Source organism: Diadema antillarum, unplaced genomic scaffold, assembly GCF_040938485.1.
Source record: "Diadema antillarum isolate AM-2024a unplaced genomic scaffold, OU_Dant_1.0 seq00001629_RagTag, whole genome shotgun sequence".
NCBI classification, from domain to species: Eukaryota; Metazoa; Echinodermata; class Echinoidea; order Diadematoida; family Diadematidae; genus Diadema; species Diadema antillarum.
The window spans coordinates 427,309-447,888 of NW_027272338.1; the positions used below are offsets into that span (position 1 = coordinate 427,309).

The following is a 20,580-nucleotide window of genomic DNA, read 5'->3' on the forward strand; positions in this document are numbered from 1 at the left end:
TGAACTTGTACAATAAAGTCGTAATCATATTTTCTTCATGTGAACCAGTTCACATCGTGTCAAATGTTAATAATCATTCCACGCTTCTCAAGTGTCTTTCAGATGGACTGGATACAAAGTGTGAGCCATACACAGAGCACCAGTGACACCCAGGGGCTTATGAAGTAGTCAAAAAGTGAAAAACAAAAACAAAACAAAAACAAAACAAAAGACTGAAAACAAGAACCAGTAACCAAGGAACTTTTGCTTCGGTATTGTCCTTATAGTTCGTGGTATAGGCCTGCGGATTGAGGCTGAATTTGGGGGTCAACTGGCAACTATCGTATAACAAACAAATTTTGTAATTTTTTGAAAGTATATGTCTTAACAAACTTACCAGTAAAATTTACCCGAAATTTCTGCGTCGGAACATGCTCAAATGACGTCATCAATATGGCCACCCCAAAACCCCCCCCCCCAAAAAAAAAAAAATCAATGAGAATTTTAGGATATCTCAAGTGTTCATTATACAACTGACATTATAATCATTAGATAAGTTGCCAGTGTATGTATTTCTTATTTCCTGCCTTTCTTCAAACAAAATTGGGCCCATTTGTGACCTCTTTTCAAAAAATCTGAGCCCAAAGTAGGTCATTTCTATGGCAACTTTATGCTGAAAACATTTTTTTTTCTCAAACAAAAAATGCAACACCCTCTCAACGATAAACACCATTCTAAATTTATATAAGTATGTAAATTTAATAGACTAGAGTTGAGACCTAACCTGTGAGAGACCATAGCTACCATGGTTACACTCAAATTTGCCTGTAGCTATTACGTGAGTATAACACAGCTGTCCAGATATCACAGTTTTCATTATTAGTGGTGTATTATGTATATTCCATCTCAGTAGCTGGATTTTTTGTTGTTTTTCGTTTTGCATTTGGCACAATCATAAGACAATCTGACATTTCGTTCAAGCCAATTAGGCATAGAACATAGATTAAGTCAATTTCTCATATTAGATGAGACCCTCCTCCACCTCAGCCCCCCTTGTTAGTTCATGGCTGTTCCTTTCTTACAGTCCTGTAGGGTGTTTCACCAAACTTCTCATTGGTTTCAGTTTCACTTCACTGGTTTCAGTCTCGCTATCTCACTTTTTTTATTATGTTTCAGTCACGAGGACTTGATAAGTGAAACTGAAAACACTAATTGACACTGATCTCACTGAAATCAATGTCGGTGAAACGGGTCTTGCATGGATTTCTGTACGATATCAAAGCAAGCTCATTATACTCGATGGACTACTACAACAAATACTGTACTTCTGAAAGAAATGAAGCACTGTTAACAGAAACTGGATACACATTTTGTCATAGATCACATTAGTCCAGTCAAATTAGGGTTTCACCCACCATACTAATTGCAGTAGGAAATTCCACTACAGTGCTACTTGTTATCAACGGCGTAGCCAGGATTTCATCTTAGGGGGGGCGGTTAGTGTGCGAGGGAGCGAAGCGACCGAGCCCGAGCGAGCGGAGCGAGCGAGGGGGGGGGGGGGGGAGGGTGTGGGAGGGGGGTGTCCCCCCTCCCACGGTAAGAACTTTTTGCATTTTGATGTTGCAAATGGTGCAATTTGATGCATTTTTTGCGCGTTTTATCGACGTGAAAGTCCCACTCGTTTAAGGTAGCAGTTTATTTTGATGTAGATTATCATTGAACAATTTGCCTATAAAATGGTATCATTTAAATACACTTCTTGTATTAATTCTTTTCACTGAATATCATGAACGCGACTGAACCCGAGCGAGCGGAGCGAGCTAGGGGGAGGGGAGGGTGTGGGAGGGGGGTGTCCCCCCTCCCACGGTAAGAACTTTTTGCATTTTGATGTTGCAAATGGTGCAATTTGATGCATTTTTTGCGCGTTTTATCGACGTGAAAGTCCCACTCGTTTAAGGTAGCAGTTTATTTTGATGTAGATTATCATTGAACAATTTGCCTATAAAATGGTATAATTTAAATAAACTTCTTGTATTAATTCTCTTCACTGAATATCATGAACGCGACTGAACCCGAGCGAGCGGAGCGAGCGAGGGGGGAGGGGAGGGTGTGGGAGGGGGGTGTCCCCCCTCCCACGGTAAGAACTTTTTGCATTTTGATGTTGTAAATGGTGCAATTTGATGCATGTTTTTGCGCGTTTTATCGACGTGAAAGTCCCACTCGTTTAAGGTAGCAGTTTATTTTGATGTAGATTATTATTGAACAATTTGCCTATAAAATGGTATAATTAAAATAAACTTCTTGTATTAATTCTCTTCACTGAATATCATGAACGCGACTGAACCCGAGTGAGCGGAGCGAGAGAGGGGGGAGGGGAGGGTGTGGGAGGGGGGTGTCCCCCCTCCCACGGTTAGAACTTTTTGCATTTTGATGTTGCAAATGGTGCAATTTGATGCATGTTTTTGCGTGTTTTAACGAGTTGAAACAGTCCCACTTGTTTAAGGTTGCAGTATATTTTGATGTAGGTTATCATTGAACAATTTGCCTATAATATGGTATGATTTAAATACACTTCAGGGCTTTTTACACTTGTGTTTCTTAACCCCGGACTTTCTCTGACCCAGGACTATCGTTAGTCCCGTACCAATTTTTCAGCTTTTTACACTCGCCAATTAGTCCCGTACTATCTCTTGTCCGGGGCTAAGGAGAAATCTGACCTTTTTACACTCGTATTTCTTAGCCCCGGACTTTCCAAACCACATGAATATTCATAATTACGCTGTGTACTGTACACGTACACGCACGCACCGGCAGCACTTGATTGCCTCGTTTCTGATTGGTCAGTGAGGGTCGGACTTCGTCTCCGTCGCTTAGCCCAGGATTATTTTTTCGTTCTGTTTACACTCACTTGCTTGGCACCGCAATTGCGGTGCTACCCCCTGCTATTTTGCAGGGCCAGATAGTACCGTACTATCGGTGGGGCTAGCCCACTTTGGCAAAAACGAGTGTAAACAGAAAGTGGGCTAAGGATAGTCCCGTACCAACGGTGGGGCTAAGCCCCCCCCCCCCCCCCCCCCCCCCCTTAGCCCCACCGTTGGTCCGGGGCTAAGCAAAATTTTACAAGTGTAAAAAGCCCTTTCTTGTATTAATTCTTTTCACTGAATATCATGAACGCGACTGCACCCGAGCGAGCGGAGCGAGCGAGGGGGGGGGGGGGGGGGGAGGGCGTGGGAGGGGGTGACCCCCCTCCCACGGTGAGAACTTTTTGCATTTTGACGTTTCAAATGGTGCAATTTGATGCATGTTTTTGCGCGTTTTATCGACGTGAAACAGTAACACTTGTTTAAGGTATACCATAGCAGTATATTTTGATGTAGGTTATCATTGAACAATTTGCCTATAAAATGGTATCATTTAAATAATCTTCTTGTATTAATTCTTTTCACTGAATATCATGAACGCGACTGAACCCGAGCGAGCGGAGCGAGCGAAGGGGGAGGGGAGGGTGTGGGAGGGGGGTTTCCCCCCTCCCATGGTGAGAACTTTTTGCATTTTGCTGTTGCAAATGGTGCAATTTGATGCATGTTTTTGCGCGTTTTATCGACGTGAAACAGTCCCACTTGTTTAAGGTTGCAGTATATTTTAGTGTAGATTATCATTGAACAATTTGCCTATAAAATGGTATCATTTAAATAATCTTCTTGTATTAAACAATTCTTACACTGAATATCATGAACGCTGTCTGTTCAGCAATCAAACAGAAAAAGCACAGGGTGTAGATAGGGGCATATCCCCTCCCACACGAAGGTGATTTTGCGTTTTCAGACCTGAAATTCAGCGATCATGTGTAAATTTTTGGTGCAATACTTTTTCATCGAAGTGAAATCACGGAATTTAGCTCTTATTCCGAATGTACACCATCTGTATGTATAAAGTCTAGTGAGGTAGAGCTTAGGGGAAGGGGGATTCCCCCTCCCGCTCGCGGAGTTTTTGCGTTTTTAGAATTGAAATAAAGCGATCTGGGTATAGCCACAGTCTTTTTCTATGCATGGCGGAAGGGGGGGGGGGGGGGGAGGGGCGGGCGAGCAGGGAGAAGGCGTGGGCGAGTGTTATCTCCACCCTTCTCTTCCGATGGAGCTTTTGCCTTTTTAAGGTTGAAATTGAGATATCTCGTATACGCATATTTGATGGAACCAACATTTGGGAAATCAAAAAAAAAAAAAAAAAAAAAAAAAACTGATGGGGCGGGGGGACTGAGGGAGGAAAGGGTCGATTAAAAGGGGAAATTCCCCTTATACATGAGGGAACCTTGAGTTTTTCGGAATATAAGTGATAAGTGTTGTGCACTCAGAATTATTCATTTTTTTTTTCAATCTAAAAAGTGTACTAAGCTAAGGAAAGAGGCACAGAGGGGGAGGGTTTGGGAGGGGGATACCCCCTCCCAAGCACGAGAAATTTTGCATATTTTGAATTGAAATTCAACGATCTGGTGCACACTTTGAGTGAAATATTCAAAAAATATCTTATTTGATGAAAGGTTCAAAAGGAGACCCGCTTCATGTGCATGCATACAATATACACGCATTTTTTTTTTCCGCCTCCCAAATCCCCGGTCCAAATCTTAGGGGGGGGGGGGGGGGCGACCGCCCCCATCGCCCCCCCTGGCTACGCCAGTGCTTGTTATGGGCTACTAAACACCTTACTCAAAGTCCCAAGAAATCCAGTGGGGCATAGTGGCTAAATTTCCATGATATGCAAATTAGCACCCATTATGATAAAAATACAGTGTTTCCATGAAAACTATGCTTCTAGGTTTTAGATTGGAACACCGAAAGTGTTGAAACCTATGTTTATAATGTCAGTTAGTGTGATGCAAACATTCGCCATGACATGTACGTAGTCTGGGCCTCATTTGCATAATATGCAAATTAGCTCCCATAGGCCTAATGATAAAAATACAGTGTTTCCATGAAAAAAAAAAATGCTTCTGGGATTGAGACTGGAACACCGAAAGTGTTGAAATTTATGTTTACGATGTCAGTTCATGCGATGCAACTATTTCCATGTAGGCCCTACATAGTCTGGGCCTCATTTGCATAGTATGCAAATTAGCTCCCATAATGATAAAAATACAGTATTTCCATGAAAACATTGCTTCTAGGTTTCAGATTGGAACACCGAAGATGTTGAAACCTATGTTTGCAATGTGAGTTAGTGCGATGCAAACATTTCCACGTAGGCCTATATAATCTCGGCCTCTTGCATAATATGCAAAGGGTTCCGAGCCAACGGAATATTCTAATGCATCAAGGTGCCCGATATGAGCATATCAAGAGTGTTCAAATATGATATTTCAGTTTCTCTTCACCAAACCCAAACTTTACAGCCTTAGTAAACTAGCATGAATAATATCATAAAATTAGAGTCTGTTATCCACCAGATAATGATAGCTTAAAAGTACGAAATTAAACAAGTGTCAACATCTTAACTTGTCTAATTTTGTAATGAATGAACTCTATTTGGAGGGTGGTTTGCTCGAATCTTGATGATTCATCTCTTGCATCCTTGAGGGTTTTGAGATATTGAAGATGGCACAGTCAAAGGAAACCCTGTAGGTAGTGCCCAAAGTCACCCCAGTCGATCATATTATCCCCACGACCATTTACACAACATGCATCAACCAACGCGATTTCCGTTGTTTTAAGCGTACGAGATTTTATTTTTTTTTAAGTCGTTTGGCCGTCTAGCAAAGACTCTTTTATTTCCATGAAATAGAATTGGCATTGACAAAGACATTTTCCTACAATGTGTATAATTATCTTTAAAAAGTGGTGCACAGTCAAAGCGACTCGTAGGGAGGTACCCGAATTCATACCTATACTCTCACGGATCGGTACAAAACATAATTATACACACGTGAATACAGCTGTTTGAAGCGAAAAAACTCTGTGCATAACGTCCTTTTAGTTTCATTTCCATTAAAATTCAGTGAAAGTTATAGAAGAATTTTTGTTCTACAATATCTATAGAGTAAAAATGGTTCACATACGAAGGCAACCACGTGGAGGGCGCCAAAAATTACCCCACCCAAAGGCAGTCTAAGACATGCAATAATCATGTACCAACGCAAATACATAATTATGTTCTATGGGTACATGCCTTTAAACAGTCCTTTTGGTCCTCTAGCAAAGAAACTTTAATTAAATGAAATTCAACGGAGTCAACAGACGATATATTGCTCTGCAATTTTGACTTACACTGACATAGTTAGAGTGGTTATCATTCGAAGGGAGCGTACTATATGGGAAGTACCCACATTAATTGCCTCTATACATGACTCTTTGTAAGGAAAATATCAACGCAATTACAGTCGTTCCAAAAGTACATGTCTCAAAAAAAAGTCGTTCCTTGAGTTTTATGACTATCACTTGAGTTTTATGTTTATGTATAATTATCGTATGGTGCTATCGTCATTGTAAATTCGTTTCATTCGACATAGTTTTACGCACCTCATTTTCTTTTACAAAGAAAGTGATGTCTCGATCTGTTCTTGTTGAAAATGAAATAAAAATTAAATTGAGTCGTATTGAATTGCATTCCTGCCATATCAAGACACTTTTTTTCTATAAAAGTTGCCGGGGTAGAGATAAAATAACAACATTGATCTACAATGTCTATGCAGTCCAAAGGGCTCACTTGCAAAGACCACCTTAGGAGAGGTGCTCAAAGTAACTCCATGCATCCTAAAGGCGATGAAAAACATGCAGTATACAACCGAGAAAAATGTTTCATGGTTACATACCTCTGAAAAGCTCTTCCGCCTGTGTAGCACATACGCTTTTATGTTCGTAAAATGCAATTAAGGTGATATAGGACACGTTGCTTTACAATATATATTTTGTCAAGCCCTTGGGAAGTGCCCAGATTACCCCTACCCTGACCGTCGTGGTCCTGAAACAGATTAACAAAACATGCATTTATGCCAAAGCAAACTCACTTGTACATGCATGTAAAGTCGTTTTGCCGAGTGGTAAGTAAAGACACTTTACTTTTCATGATTTCTAAATGGTAGAGACACTGCTTTGCAATCATCATATAGTCAAAGGGGTGCACATTCAACGGCAACCGAGTGGGATGTGTTCAAAATCATCTAACCCCACGGCAATCATATGGCAATATAGAAACATGCACTAGCATATAGCACAAATATGTTTCAATTTTCCATGCCTTCACATTTTCCCGATCGTTACGGTTGTAGAGCAATAGCCCTTTTGTTTGTAAGAAATGCAATATAATTACAAAAAGAAAACTCTATTGTCAAAAGGGTGAACATTCAAAAGCAATCCCTTGGGAAATCTCCAGAATTACACCGCCGCTCAAGACCCGTAATTACATCACACGGATACTATGAACGCAAATGCTGACGTTCTTTCGTGCATGCATGGTTTTAGAAGTAGTTGCAGCAATACAGCTACACACTTTTATATCAATGAATGTCGTGGAAATGATAGGAAAAGCGTTGCTTCAAAATATCTATTTAGTGGGAGGATGTACATTAAATGCCAATCCTGTGGGATGTGCCCCCAAAGTGCACCACCCTCATGGCAATATAGAAAACATTGAATATCATTAACGCGAATACACTATATGTTCCAAACATATATGTTTTCAAACTTCGATCGAGCCGTAAATCAAGGGCACTTTTGTTCTCAAAAATACGTTGTACTTAATAGAGGAGACATTGCTCAACAATATCCATATCGTCAAGAGGGTGAACATTAAAAGACAACCCCATGGGATTTGTCCAAAGTACACCTACGCTCAAGCCCCCTTAAGACAAAATATAGATATTAGCAACACAAACATCGTTGTTCTATAGCGTGGATGGTTTTAAAAGCAGTTCCGGCAATATAGCAAATACACTTTTTAACAATGAAAAGTCATGGAAATGATAGAAGAGGTTTAACTTTACAAGATCTATGCAGTGAAGAGGGTGGACATTAAATGGCAACCCTGAGGTATGTGCCAAAAATATTCCACCCTCACGGCAATATATAAGACATATAAAATCCTATAACGCGAATATTATTATATATGTTCCAAACGTGTATGACTTCAAAATGCCATCGTGCCATACAGCAAAGGCACTTTTATGTCCAAGAAATACAACTTATTAACAGAGGAGACATTGCTCTACAATAAATAAATTGTCAAAAGGGTGAACATTTAAAATTAATCCCTTGAGAAGTGTCTAAATTCACACCTAAGCTTACGCCCTCTTGTTACAGAACACATAACATTAGCAACGCAAATACCGTTGTTCTAGCGTGAATGGTTGTAAAAGTAGTCCCGGCAATACAGCAAATACAATTTTCATCGACGGGAAGCAATGGAAATGATAGAAGAGACTTAACTTTACAAGATCTATACAGTGAAGAGGGTGCGCATTAAACGGCAACCATGTGGGATGTGCCAAAAATACTCCACCCTCACCGCAATATAAAAAACACTGTAATATCATATAACGCAAATATATATATGTTCCAAACGTGCATGTTTTCGAAATTCCATCGTGCCGTATTGCAAAGGCACTTTTGTATCCAAAAATGCAACCAATTACTAGAGGAAGCATTGCTCTACAATAGCTACATTTTAAAAAAGGTGAACATTCAAAGGTAAGCTTTGAGGAGGTGTCTAAATTTACACCTACACTCACGGCCTTTATTACAAAATACGGATATTAGCAACGCAAATACAGTTGTTCTAACGTGAATTGTTTTAAAAGTAGGTCCGGCAATGCAGCAAATATACTCTTACATCAATGAAAAGTCATCGAAATGATAGAAGATTTACCATACAAGATCTACATGATAAAGAGGGTGCTTATATTGAAGGGCGACCCGGTGCCGTGTGCCCCCAAAATGCCCTTTATCCCCTTGGCAATATAGAAAACATATATTATCCTATGACGCGAATATATTATGTTTCAAACGTACATGCTGTCATGCCTTATAGCAAGGGCACGATTGTTTCCAAGAAATGCAATGTAATTAATACAGATTGTCACATAGTTCTTTACCTCAAATGTGACATCCATATTAATATATTTTGATAAACAGAATACACAAGCAAAATGACACTTGACAGATATGTTGAAATTGCACTCTCATTCCATTGCGTAAACCTGTTTCCGAAGCTCTTTCTCGTTGCCATGGAAACAATTTTGGTGACCATGGTTAGCCTTACAATGAGTTGAGTCATCTAGTGACTGGATACGTTTACTGGGCACCTACTTATTTGAAAGTTATTAAGCTTAATTTATAACTATTTGCGTAGAAGGAATTACATTTTATCATTTAGGGTTTTTTTTTCATGAAAGCGTTACCATGGCAATGACTATATTCCCCCATATTAACACATGATTAAGACGGAAATTGGTTCGGCACTTCGCTGAAACCAACAAGACACATCAAAAAATATATATTTAGGCATTCTTATTATATTTCAACAAATTAAATGAAAATTATGAAAACTATTATGAATTTTTTGTTTATTTCTACTACGTCAGTGTAAGGTTGCTATAGAAACGCTATTGGTATGCGTACAACTCACCAGCTCAACTGAAAATGAGCATGATTGATGGCTGATGACCTGAGGTACATGAGAAATAGCATTACTGTAGCTAGAATTACCTCCTTTCCGAAATATTCAATTTTTATTATTAGAGATGTCGAAGTGACAATTACTCTGGCAAAATTGCAGATCTTAAGAGGCCATTTTGATGACGTCATTTGAGCATGTTCCGATTAGATTTTTTGGGGTAAATTTCAGGTGGGATATTGTCAGGATGTATACTTTTTAAAAAAGTTAGAATTTGCTTGTTATACGATAGTTGCCAGTTGAACCTTTTTTAAGCCACTTTTTGGCCATCGTCTGCAGGCCTAGTACGGTCCATACAATTACTTCTGCATGCATGTGAGGAGGATTGTGGAAAGGCTTTTTTGGCTTGACGTTTCATTGGCATGGATGGGGTAATAATTATGTTCAGACATTCGACGAGGAGACTGATTGATTGATTGATTGATTGATTGATTGATTGATTGATTGATTGATTGATTGATTGATTGATTGATTATTTCTGCATTATAATCATAAACATAATACATAAACTTTATATAACACAAAGTCAATTGAACAAAGGTATTAAGCCCGGGTATTAAGTACAGTATTGTTTGTAATCTAGCAAATGGATACGTGAGTAATTAAGGGAGAAATCGTGAACTCTCCGTCCAGTGATAATTACCCTCTCGCTTATATGTTTAGCATTTCATGGATGTTCATAGTGAGAAGTGTAGAAACGTAATTAAAAAAAAAACTCAACCCAACGACAACACATGGCCAGTCTTCATAGAGCCTTGAACGCCATACCTATGGTGGGCGTTTTGTTGCACAGAATTATCATCATGATATTCAATAATTTAAAGAGACAGAAAACGATACTAATGGAACCAAACCAGTTTATATTCTCTTGGCATTTCTGAAAGTTCTATACACTAATAAAACAAATCACTGCAACTTCACCATAATTTCGTTATTTTTGTATGTTATATTCTGTCAGTCGATTGTATGTCACGTAGGCCTAAATAAAATATGCTCCATCTTTTCATTGTTTGAAAGTTGCTGTAATTCACGCAAATAAGTCAATTAAATTGATATCATTTTTTCACTTGTTGTAAAAAGAAAAAAAACACGTTTTAGTGTTTGCTTTTCATATTTTAGTTCTCTTTAAAACCTCTCGGTCTCTTCCTCACCACCTCCGTGTAGACCCTCTTCCAATGAAAACTTACATAAATGTAACACTGCTCCCCCAATCAAAAAGGAAAACGTCATGTAGGTCAACAGAATATATGTAAACACTTGATGTTGAGAACACAGTACATATGGCGGTAAGAGGTGGGATATGCTGATATGGCATGTCTGTGAGTACACGTGACATGACTTCATGATGACAGGTAACTGATACTGGTTGCGTTCCAGAGTCCATTAGACTGTTAGACAGTGTTTCTGCTGTTTCATTTTCGGTTGGATTCCTGACTGTATATAGCTAAGTTAAGCATAATTCACAGCTAAGGTTCAAATTATTGCTGTAATATAAATATTACAAACCTATACGTCAATATATTATCATATAAAGTTATGTTGTATGTGATATACGCCCATCTCACAACACATCTCCATCCCAGCAAGAAATTAAAAAAAAAATCAACTATAGTACAGGGATCGAATGGGGATAAGTGTAGAATGCTGGTTTCACGAAACTTGTAGAAATTTACGAGAGAAGAAATTTAAATAGACCAGATGGTCTCGTGTTTGGTATCGAGAATAAAACAACTGTAAATACAAAAATATATGTATGTAATATATATGATACACCTTTTTACTGTCCATTCTAATCCCAACACCAGCAAGAAGAACAAAACAAAGAGGAGGTTGAGAGGGTATGCAGCAGAATGCTGTTTTCATGAAACTTATAGGAGATAAGAAACTTAAAACGAAGAGACAGTTAAGGACAGATATGACAAAGGTAATAGTTCTACTTTTCATGTTTCCTATGGAATCATGAATCGCTGACTACTGTCTTAAAGTGGAAATGTAAAAAAAAAGATTGACCATAACTATTGCAGTCCCGGTCACACATATGCCATGGCCGGTTGTCGACCATTCTACAACCTCTGAAATCGCAGGTAGGCAGTTGGTTGTAAGAGGTCGTAAAAACTTTTTTGGAAGGCGGTAAATGGTTTTCAGATTTCGGCGACCGGTCACGGATGGGCTTTATCGACGGCTACAGGTTTTATTTGTTGCGTCGAAAACCATTTTTCCCTCTTTAAGGCAGGTCTTCAATGATTTCTGGTCCTTGGTATGAACATTTTTGGTTGGCAAGCAGTTGCCGGACAATTGCCGAACAATTTTCGACCACTGCCGACCGTTTTATTTTTTGCTTAAAGACGGACAGGCAACCATTTGCCAAGTCGTCAGATTATATCACTATATCTTTTTTTAAATAACGAGCAAAAAAAAGCTGCTGAAAAAAATGCTTGTCCTACAGCCAGTGGAGTAAAATGGGGTCAAAAGGGCTGATTTTTCGATCCTATAGCAGAATCTTTGTCAGACTCCTCTGACTATAGGATCCTGTGTGACAGGACACTATCAATATTTGGTGGAGTTTTGACCGTGTTGACGTCCGCCTGGTTGAAGACACGACGGTCAGGTGCTGACCCATAGCGACAACGTCCACACATTATAAACTTAACACTGTTGTTATAATGTAGTAGGCATCAATCAACGACACCCTGCCGAATGATGGAAAACCCCTTTGTAGCTATGATCGTACTTATACTGAGTTCTGAGGGCATTTGATGGTGACATATGTCATTTACTATCACCAATGAAGTGGGGGGGGGGGGGGGAATCCCATCTGCTTCAAAATCTTTCCCTGAGTTGCCGTCAGTCATGTATTGTGCTGGGCAAGTATTCGGTATGGACACCACTTAGCTTCTATTCTTTCCACATTTTCATATTCTACAAGTATATTATGTATACCAGTGTATACTGTGGTCTAGAATACCAGATGAACATGATAAATTGTTTCTGTGCTATTGTCACAGGTACCAACTTTTGCTCAACAAACGAAGAAAATTAGTAAGCACGATATTGGGTTGTGTGTTTTTACGATGGAGGACTCTACAAGAATTGTACCTTCCCTATGTCAAGTATATGCAGAAAGAAACCGGACAAAAACATTAACACGAATATGCATAACACCTTGCTTCTTCAAACAACTATCATCCACGGAACTTCTACCGATTCAAGTCATGTATCACGCTCTCATGTGAAGTATACACGTATATAACATAATCATGTGGTAAATGCGAATAAAATCTACCTCTGCAACAGTTCATGGAACACGGGAGGTTCCATCAGGAGATGAGAAACACGGTCTCCCCATGCCCTTCTTTCTCTGCTATGAGAATCCCACTCCCCAAACACAACCCTCCCTGATATCTAAAGCCTCACCCATGCCGCACCATTTTTGTCCCCATTTGATCAATCAGTAAATACATGACCTGGACTTGTTTGAGCAGAACCATGCTAACAAATCATTTTCAGCATGTAGAATACGAATACTTGTATAGTGCTATTCATGACTGTGTAATCCTGTAACAAAATGGTTGACGAGCGCCAAACGGACATCAGCAACCAATCGACGACAGATAGGAAGTGGTCTCCATTTAGCACTGTTTAGTCGCCGACCAATCGCCGACCACCCATCGACCTGCTGCCGACCAGCTGCCGACTATTTTCCAAGCCTTGTGCGGGCTAACTCCTATTCATTATTAGATCTTGTGTTCGGAAGGTGCTAGACAACCGATCGCCAACTACAATTACCGACAGAATTTCAGGGCTTGGTCGCCGATTGTCAATGTTTGCCACATTTTTTTTTTTTTTTTTGGTTGCTGGATGCTACTCAAAAACTCTATTAAAGAAGATCTACCTGCGTTTTGCTATTTCAAATCTAATGTGCTTTGTAGCTTTTCATATACTTTATAGAAATATGAGAGTAATTCATAAGTCATTCAAACATGCAATTCCTACGTCGACTGCAATTTGAGTCTTCCCCCACCCAAATCCTCGCTATCTATCAAGATTCATGAGAGCCGAAATATAATCTGCGTCATGTTTGGAAATTGCTTCTGGTCTTCCGACAATGGCAATGCTGTAAGATAAGTCACGTCATTCGTCACGTGATATGAAAGTATTAATTGATTGGGAATAGTCTAGAACTGTGTTATCGCAGTTCGTCTACGTCTCAGTCAAACAGATCTACTATCTCGGCCTTTATATACATTCAGCAATTCATTCTCGCAAAAGACTGATATGACTATAGACATAAGATTATGCCACGTTGACAAAAACTCAATGGACACGAACGTCTGGTACATCAGGCAATATTTCACGCTTTAATAACCAGTGGCGGATCCAGAGGGGGGCGCAACCGGCGCACGCCCCCCTTTATTTTTGGTAAAATACAAAAGAAATAAAAAGAAAAACAATGAAATGAAACCCGGAAGTGGCACCAGAAATATTAGTCACGCCCCCCCCCCCCTTTACAGAATTCCTGGATCCGCCCCTGATAACTGTTGAGAGTCATTTTGCTCGTGATAAAACATATGGCTAGCCGCACACAGCCCCTCTTGAACACGGGGAAAGTGAAGGTAACTATCATACGCGCATATAGGTATGCATGGTAACATGTCATTATTGCCTAAAGAAAGTGTTTATCATAAATCTGGATGTCAACCTGTGTTCTTTTTTTGTTTTGTTTTCTTGAACATTATGATTCCGTCTGTATCCTTTACCTAAACACATACGTGTATGCTGTCTTACATTGCCAGGAATTAGCCCGAAATCAGTACATCATCCCTCTTTTTCTTTCTCACCCCTCTTCCCCCCTTCCCTCTCATTATTTTCCGTCTGTCTGTTATGTGTTTCTTTTTGTACGCACGCAAACACACACACACACACACACACACACACACACACACACACACACACACACACACACACACACACACACACACACACACACAAACACACACGAACATAACATTCGTATATGAACACATTCGTTTCCATCCCTGGTAGTTTCAAAGGACCTCAATGCCGGCTCTGCACGAAGACTAATAAAGGTCCTTACCCCCAACTCCCTAATTAGGGACGATCGACATTGCGTAAGAATCTCATCTTGCTCCGTGGGTTCGTCCTCTTTTCTCGCCCGTCCTCATTAGCGTTTCGCTCGCAATTAAATTCACATTGTGAATAGAGAGTATTTAACTCGATGCGCCCATTTTCTCTATCTCCTTCATCCTACAGGTCTTCACCGTACGCCATTAAGTCACAGTCATTATGGGCTTCCCGCTTTTCTCACTTTTAGCTCCCATCCCTATCAACTTCTTTCGACTAATCAAGGGAAATATCATACTCCAAATCGATCATCTGATTCTCGAATATTGTTACATCCACTCCTACAGTAGTGGAAGATTCAATGTTTATGGTGGCACAATTATAAGCCACAATTTATGGCGGCATCAACGAACATGATATTAATCCCAGCAAAAGGGGAAACTCACATAAATACATGCGAAAATGTATTATGGAAATAAAAGAGATGATTTGCACGCATCAATATTTGAATTGTTTCTGCTTATGAAGTGACTCTGTGCATTGCATACTGCCGGTCGTCTTTTGTTTGACAATAACGACTTAACCTCTGTTATTTTACCGGAACAATGTTCTAATTCAGTAATCTCATAAACAACAACAACAACAACAACAACAACAACAACAACAACAACAACAACAACACCGATAACAATAACAATATCAACAACAAAGAGAAGAACGAATCCGTTCAAACGTGTATACGTAATTTTGAGTACAAAAACAGTGAGACAAACGTTACCATAGAAGCAATTAGGCGCAAAGGCGATCTGTATAGGATCCCTAACACCCTAGACCTGTGCATGCATCCTTACAGAAAAAACAAATAAACAACAGCAGAACAAAACCTGCTGGATCAGAATCATGACTTTATTATCGGCCAGAAACTAATTGCATGTTTCTTCTTCGACAATAGACCTATCCTGAAAATTTTGTCAATTCCGTTCAGGTTTTTTTTTTTTTTTGTTTTTTGTTTTTTGTTTTGAGTAACATTGCTAACAAACAAACAATCACACGTATACACTGACAAAAAAATCAACAACAATAAAGAATGTTTTCTTGGAAATGTTCAAAACTTAGTCATAAGAAATTGCAGAAGAACCATCCATTCGAATAAAAGAGACCAAAACTGTTAAAGCAAGCTTTGGCACCTGTCTGTTACGATACACGAAGAGTTGCCTCATGACTATTATGTAACATACTTTGTAATGCATAAGGCCTTACGAAAATTTAACATTCAGGAACACCACATGTATGGTTTCTTTTTTAAACGTATATAACTCTTATTATCAAATACCACTTTGCGACTAATATCACCTCTAAATACATGTTTTAATGCAATTCATACTTACTGATGGTACACCACAAGCGACCGTTGTTATACGGTTAACACTTTTTCTTGTTACTGAGACGCAACAGACATTTATTTTTTTTCCTGGTATTTTCCAAAGCCGAACGCAGACTATGGCATTAAAAAAAAATAAAACTATGGGCGTAGGAGTTTCTACGTCATCTCAGTTGGGCATGTCCCATCAATTCGAACGTCTGCTCTGTGGGAGAAATTAGGCAGCTTTAGATATATAGCTATTGCTATATGACGCGCCTCCTCCAGGCTTTGACAACGTGAGCTCTATTGGGAATAGCTGTCTTGCACATTTGCAGAACAGCATTTCTATCATCATTAATTATTCATTTCTCTGTTTTTAATCTTATTTATCTATTTTGGTTTAGCGTCGCGGATATATAGCTGCCTGTATAATCACACTTCATAGTCATCTACTGTATGTACTGAGCGCTGACGGGAGACATTATTTGATGATCGTCATTTTGTGCTTGCTGTAGACCCTGGGTCGTAGGGTGCAAACCTTTGCCCTACGTTTAGATTATGGGTAGGTGCCTGGATGATGATAGTTAAAGTCTCGAATAACCATTGGAAAGCCATGTCTTATCTCTATGAAGATAACAACATTTCAAACATCTTAAATCAACATAGCAAAAGAATTGTACGGTGTTCCATTAATTTTGTGATTGTCAGCGACAGTTGTAAATATCAGAAAGTAGCTAATAGAATGCTAGATGTCATACATACTTGCTTAAGATACACCAAAAAGACAGCTTACAGGTAGCCACCAAATAATGCAACTCCGGTATTGTAAACGCGTAAATCATCACCTAGGGACTGTATTCCTTATCAGTGAATTATCTTATATCATACAACACCTCAGAATGATGTCGAATTGTGATTGGCCAAGAACATGTCACATGACATTCAATAGAAAATACCTATCAAACTCATTGAGAGTGACAGCCATACAATAGGCCCCTGGCATGGGCCTATTGCACGGCTCGAAGGTACTATAGCACGGCTTCGCGGGGGGCTACTAATGCATGGCCGGCCGCTCACAGAGTTCTGTGGCTCACACTAGCAAAGCGCCAGCAAACTACATTGTACGTGCTGGCCGGCTGCGCTGCGCTGCCGGTAAGTCTCACAGAACAGGCGCGGCGGAGTACTGCAACGTTAACGTGTACGCACAGCTACTTCACCTAGCAAGTTGCATGTATTGCGGCCTTTTTACTGCTGTGTTTTTACGTTTGACTCTGATATGCTACGTGGACCACAGTGATCCCAAAGCAGTACACAGGGTGGTTTACAATTCTCGGCCTAATTGTTACATTTATTTTTGGGCCTTCCTGAGTTGGCGGTCACTAATTTAGTACTGTGATTGTGGACAAGGTGTTGTATAAAACGAATAATTTATGATTTTGTTCGTGCATTGGGGCACGTAATACCGCACTCGGCGCGAGATTCGCCACTGGTCTATTCAATGCGGCGCTACGCGCCTTGTTGAATAGACCAGTGGCTTATCTCGCGCCTCGTGCGATATTCGTGCCCTATGCACTCACAACTCATTAATTATTCGTATATCTTACAATGTAATATTCTCTGCAATGAGTAACGGAATTTGGCCAAAGGATTCTACAGAACCTTATGACTCGCGAACAATAAATTACTACACAGTATGCACTTTGTTCAGCATCATGTGAAAAGAATTAAACAATAGTTTGAAAGAATGGAAGAAGGAAAGAGAGAGAGAGAGAGAGAGAGAGAGACAGACAGACAGACAGAGAGAGAAAGAATGAATGAAAAGGGAAAGCGAGATGAGATATCTCTGATAGGCCCTACACGCTTAGGTTCTCGGAGATTGAAGATACGCCTGTCATCTATCACTGGTCATCATCATTGCATGAAATGGAAAAGTGGGGGAGGGGTGTCAGAAGCGGCACAGACCATACGATGAGGATCTCTTAAAGGGACTGTACAGTATAGGTTGCGGTGGGGATTCATGTTTTGAACATTCCTAACTGAGATAATGAAAAGCCTTTTTATGAAATATGAAAGAGCATGTAATTTTAGGAAGGATTGAATGTTTATTTGATGAAAATTGGTTTTCAAATGGCTGAGATATCCAAAAAAGTTCTGATAATAAAAGGCGACATGCCACAACTTTATTAGGATTTCTTTGTTTCACCTTGTTTTGGGATATCTCAGCCATTTCAAAACCAATTTTCATCGAATAAACTTTTGATACCCCATAGAACTGCATGTTCTTTGACATCTCATAGAGTGGTTTCTGAATATCTCGCAAAACGTTAAAAGTTAAATCCTCACCTCGACCAGAACTGTACACACCCTTTAAACCTACGTCAGACTAGCCTTTTGTTAAGGCCTTCTCGCTGTAACGGGCGAGCAAAGCGAGCCCAGCCAAGCGCGACACTCAGCAGAGCCCTCTTCAACATACAGCGAGAGGGCCTTGCCAAAAGGCTAATATCAGACGGAATCGTCATTCATAAAGTAGACTGCAAGTTATTCAAGCGCAAGTGGTGAAAATATGTGTGTCTTACAAGAAAATGTTTCGGTAGAAATACATTTTTTTGGTCATATCTAGTAATATGATATTTAAAAGGCAGAATAAATGATCAAGTCAATTCAAAACGAAAAAAAAAATCTTTTCGTCCAATAGCCTCCCAAGCAGGAAAGATATGTTTTCTCTCATTCTCGGATGCATACAAGCATACCTATTACCTCTCTTATGTTTAGGAGCCTATTGTTTGAGCCCGGTCGCGATGTTTTACAAATCAATCAAGAAATAAGTAAAGCAATCTATGCTATTTGTAGACCTATACGTTTTCACTTAATCAAAACACCAAAACAAACTAATATTGACTGTAATCACATTCATTACAGTTAACCCATAGCCTGCAAAGTAAATCTGAATACTACACATTTCATGAGTCGCTTTTGCCAATATACATACGAAGATGCTGTCCACGAGCACCCTTAATACCGTATATCCCAAAAAAGAATCACAACAGGACCCTCCGCATGATATCTTTAAAAATAGTAAATCAATCTAAATACGAATTCAGGGTATGAAACTAGAACTCATTGCTCACATCTTACAGAAAACTCCATTCGATTTGCTTCAGTGGTCAAAGAGAAATAAGGAATTTTGTAGAAGATGTTAGGAATCTCTTCCCTCCAAGTTCTGTCTATTGTATTCAAACACAAGAGCATCGACGTGCTAAAATTGGAAGAATCAGGCTCATGACATGCTTTACAACAATCTACATTTCTGTGTGACCGCTTAACCAAATTGAATGGGAATTTCTGCAAAATAGAGCTAAGATGTTACATTTTAGGACCCTGAAGTAGCATTTAGACAGGTCAATCATAATCCCCATTGGGTGTTATCAATTCGAAAATCTGATTGTTTTTTTTTTTTTTGGGGGGGGGGGGGACATACTGATAGTGGAATAATTATACCCTAATTCTTTGAGCAACTATACAACCTTATTAATCAACAATAAAAGGAATGCATTAAAAAGGAAGAGTGTTTTCATTACCCTTGGAATTCATGATTATGAACAAACAATAAATAAAAAGATAAATCTCTTTACTTATTTCTAATCACATACTTATATGAGATCGAGTTCGTAAGCATTCTCGCATTCTTCTATGTCTTAAATCTACAGCTTTTCATCTTGTAAGCACAACGAGAACTGAATAGTCACTATATAAAGTGATGAATGATAGCTTGGCACTTTTCATAACCCCCCCCCCCCCCCCCCCCCACCCAAGAAAAAGAGAAAATGTCGCAAAATTTATTATTCTCAAAGAAAACAAGGGAACACAGTTCTATGGGATTGACTAATAATATTGGTAGTAGAAGAACGTTTTCCTCATTACTCGTAATCAATCTACCTGGATGCGATACAGTGTTACACTTTATACTTCGTCCATCAACCCTTGGAGTCGAGGTGCTTGCAAATCAAACTCAACGAGTGAGGACAGGGAACCTCGCTGTTGCTCACGCTCCCTCTCTCCCTTTCTGTCTACAACTCTGTCCATTCTCGCCTCAAAGTTCAGAATTATACGGGCTCAAAACCACACCAACAAACACAATAATGATCAATCCGGAGCAAAAACATAATGACAGTATTATTACCGCTAATGCCACCTCCGATGACGATAACCTGCCGCTTATTCCCGGGCATCTTTCCTCCCTGGCTCCTGATACGTCCTCCGCGGAACGTCGAATGAAGGGCGAATGACGGCGTCGTTGCGTACGACACGATTTACAATGCGTACACTCTTTACAGCGATAGAGGCCAAGAACGCCGCGACCACGTAATCGATCAACTCACGATAATAATAATTGATCGATCGACAATAAAAAGATGAGCGATTGGCAAAGAGAGATACGGGTGGATTGGATAAAACTCTTTTAATTAAAAAAACGGTGTGTGTATTTTGATAGAAAA

At 39.6% G+C, this 20,580-nt stretch overlaps 1 protein-coding gene across 1 annotated transcript in view; it reads right to left on the reverse strand.

Moving 5' to 3' along the window:
* LOC139711237 (amine oxidase [flavin-containing] B-like) overlaps nt 1-20,350 on the reverse strand; it is a 42,375-nt gene extending 22,025 nt beyond the window's left edge. The window contains exon 1 of the mRNA XM_071623152.1: nt 20,265-20,350. Coding sequence (XP_071479253.1) covers nt 20,265-20,313 — 49 coding nt within the window. The 5' untranslated portion in view covers nt 20,314-20,350. The remainder of the gene's footprint in view (nt 1-20,264) is intronic.
* Between the last annotated feature and the right edge of the window lie 230 nt (nt 20,351-20,580).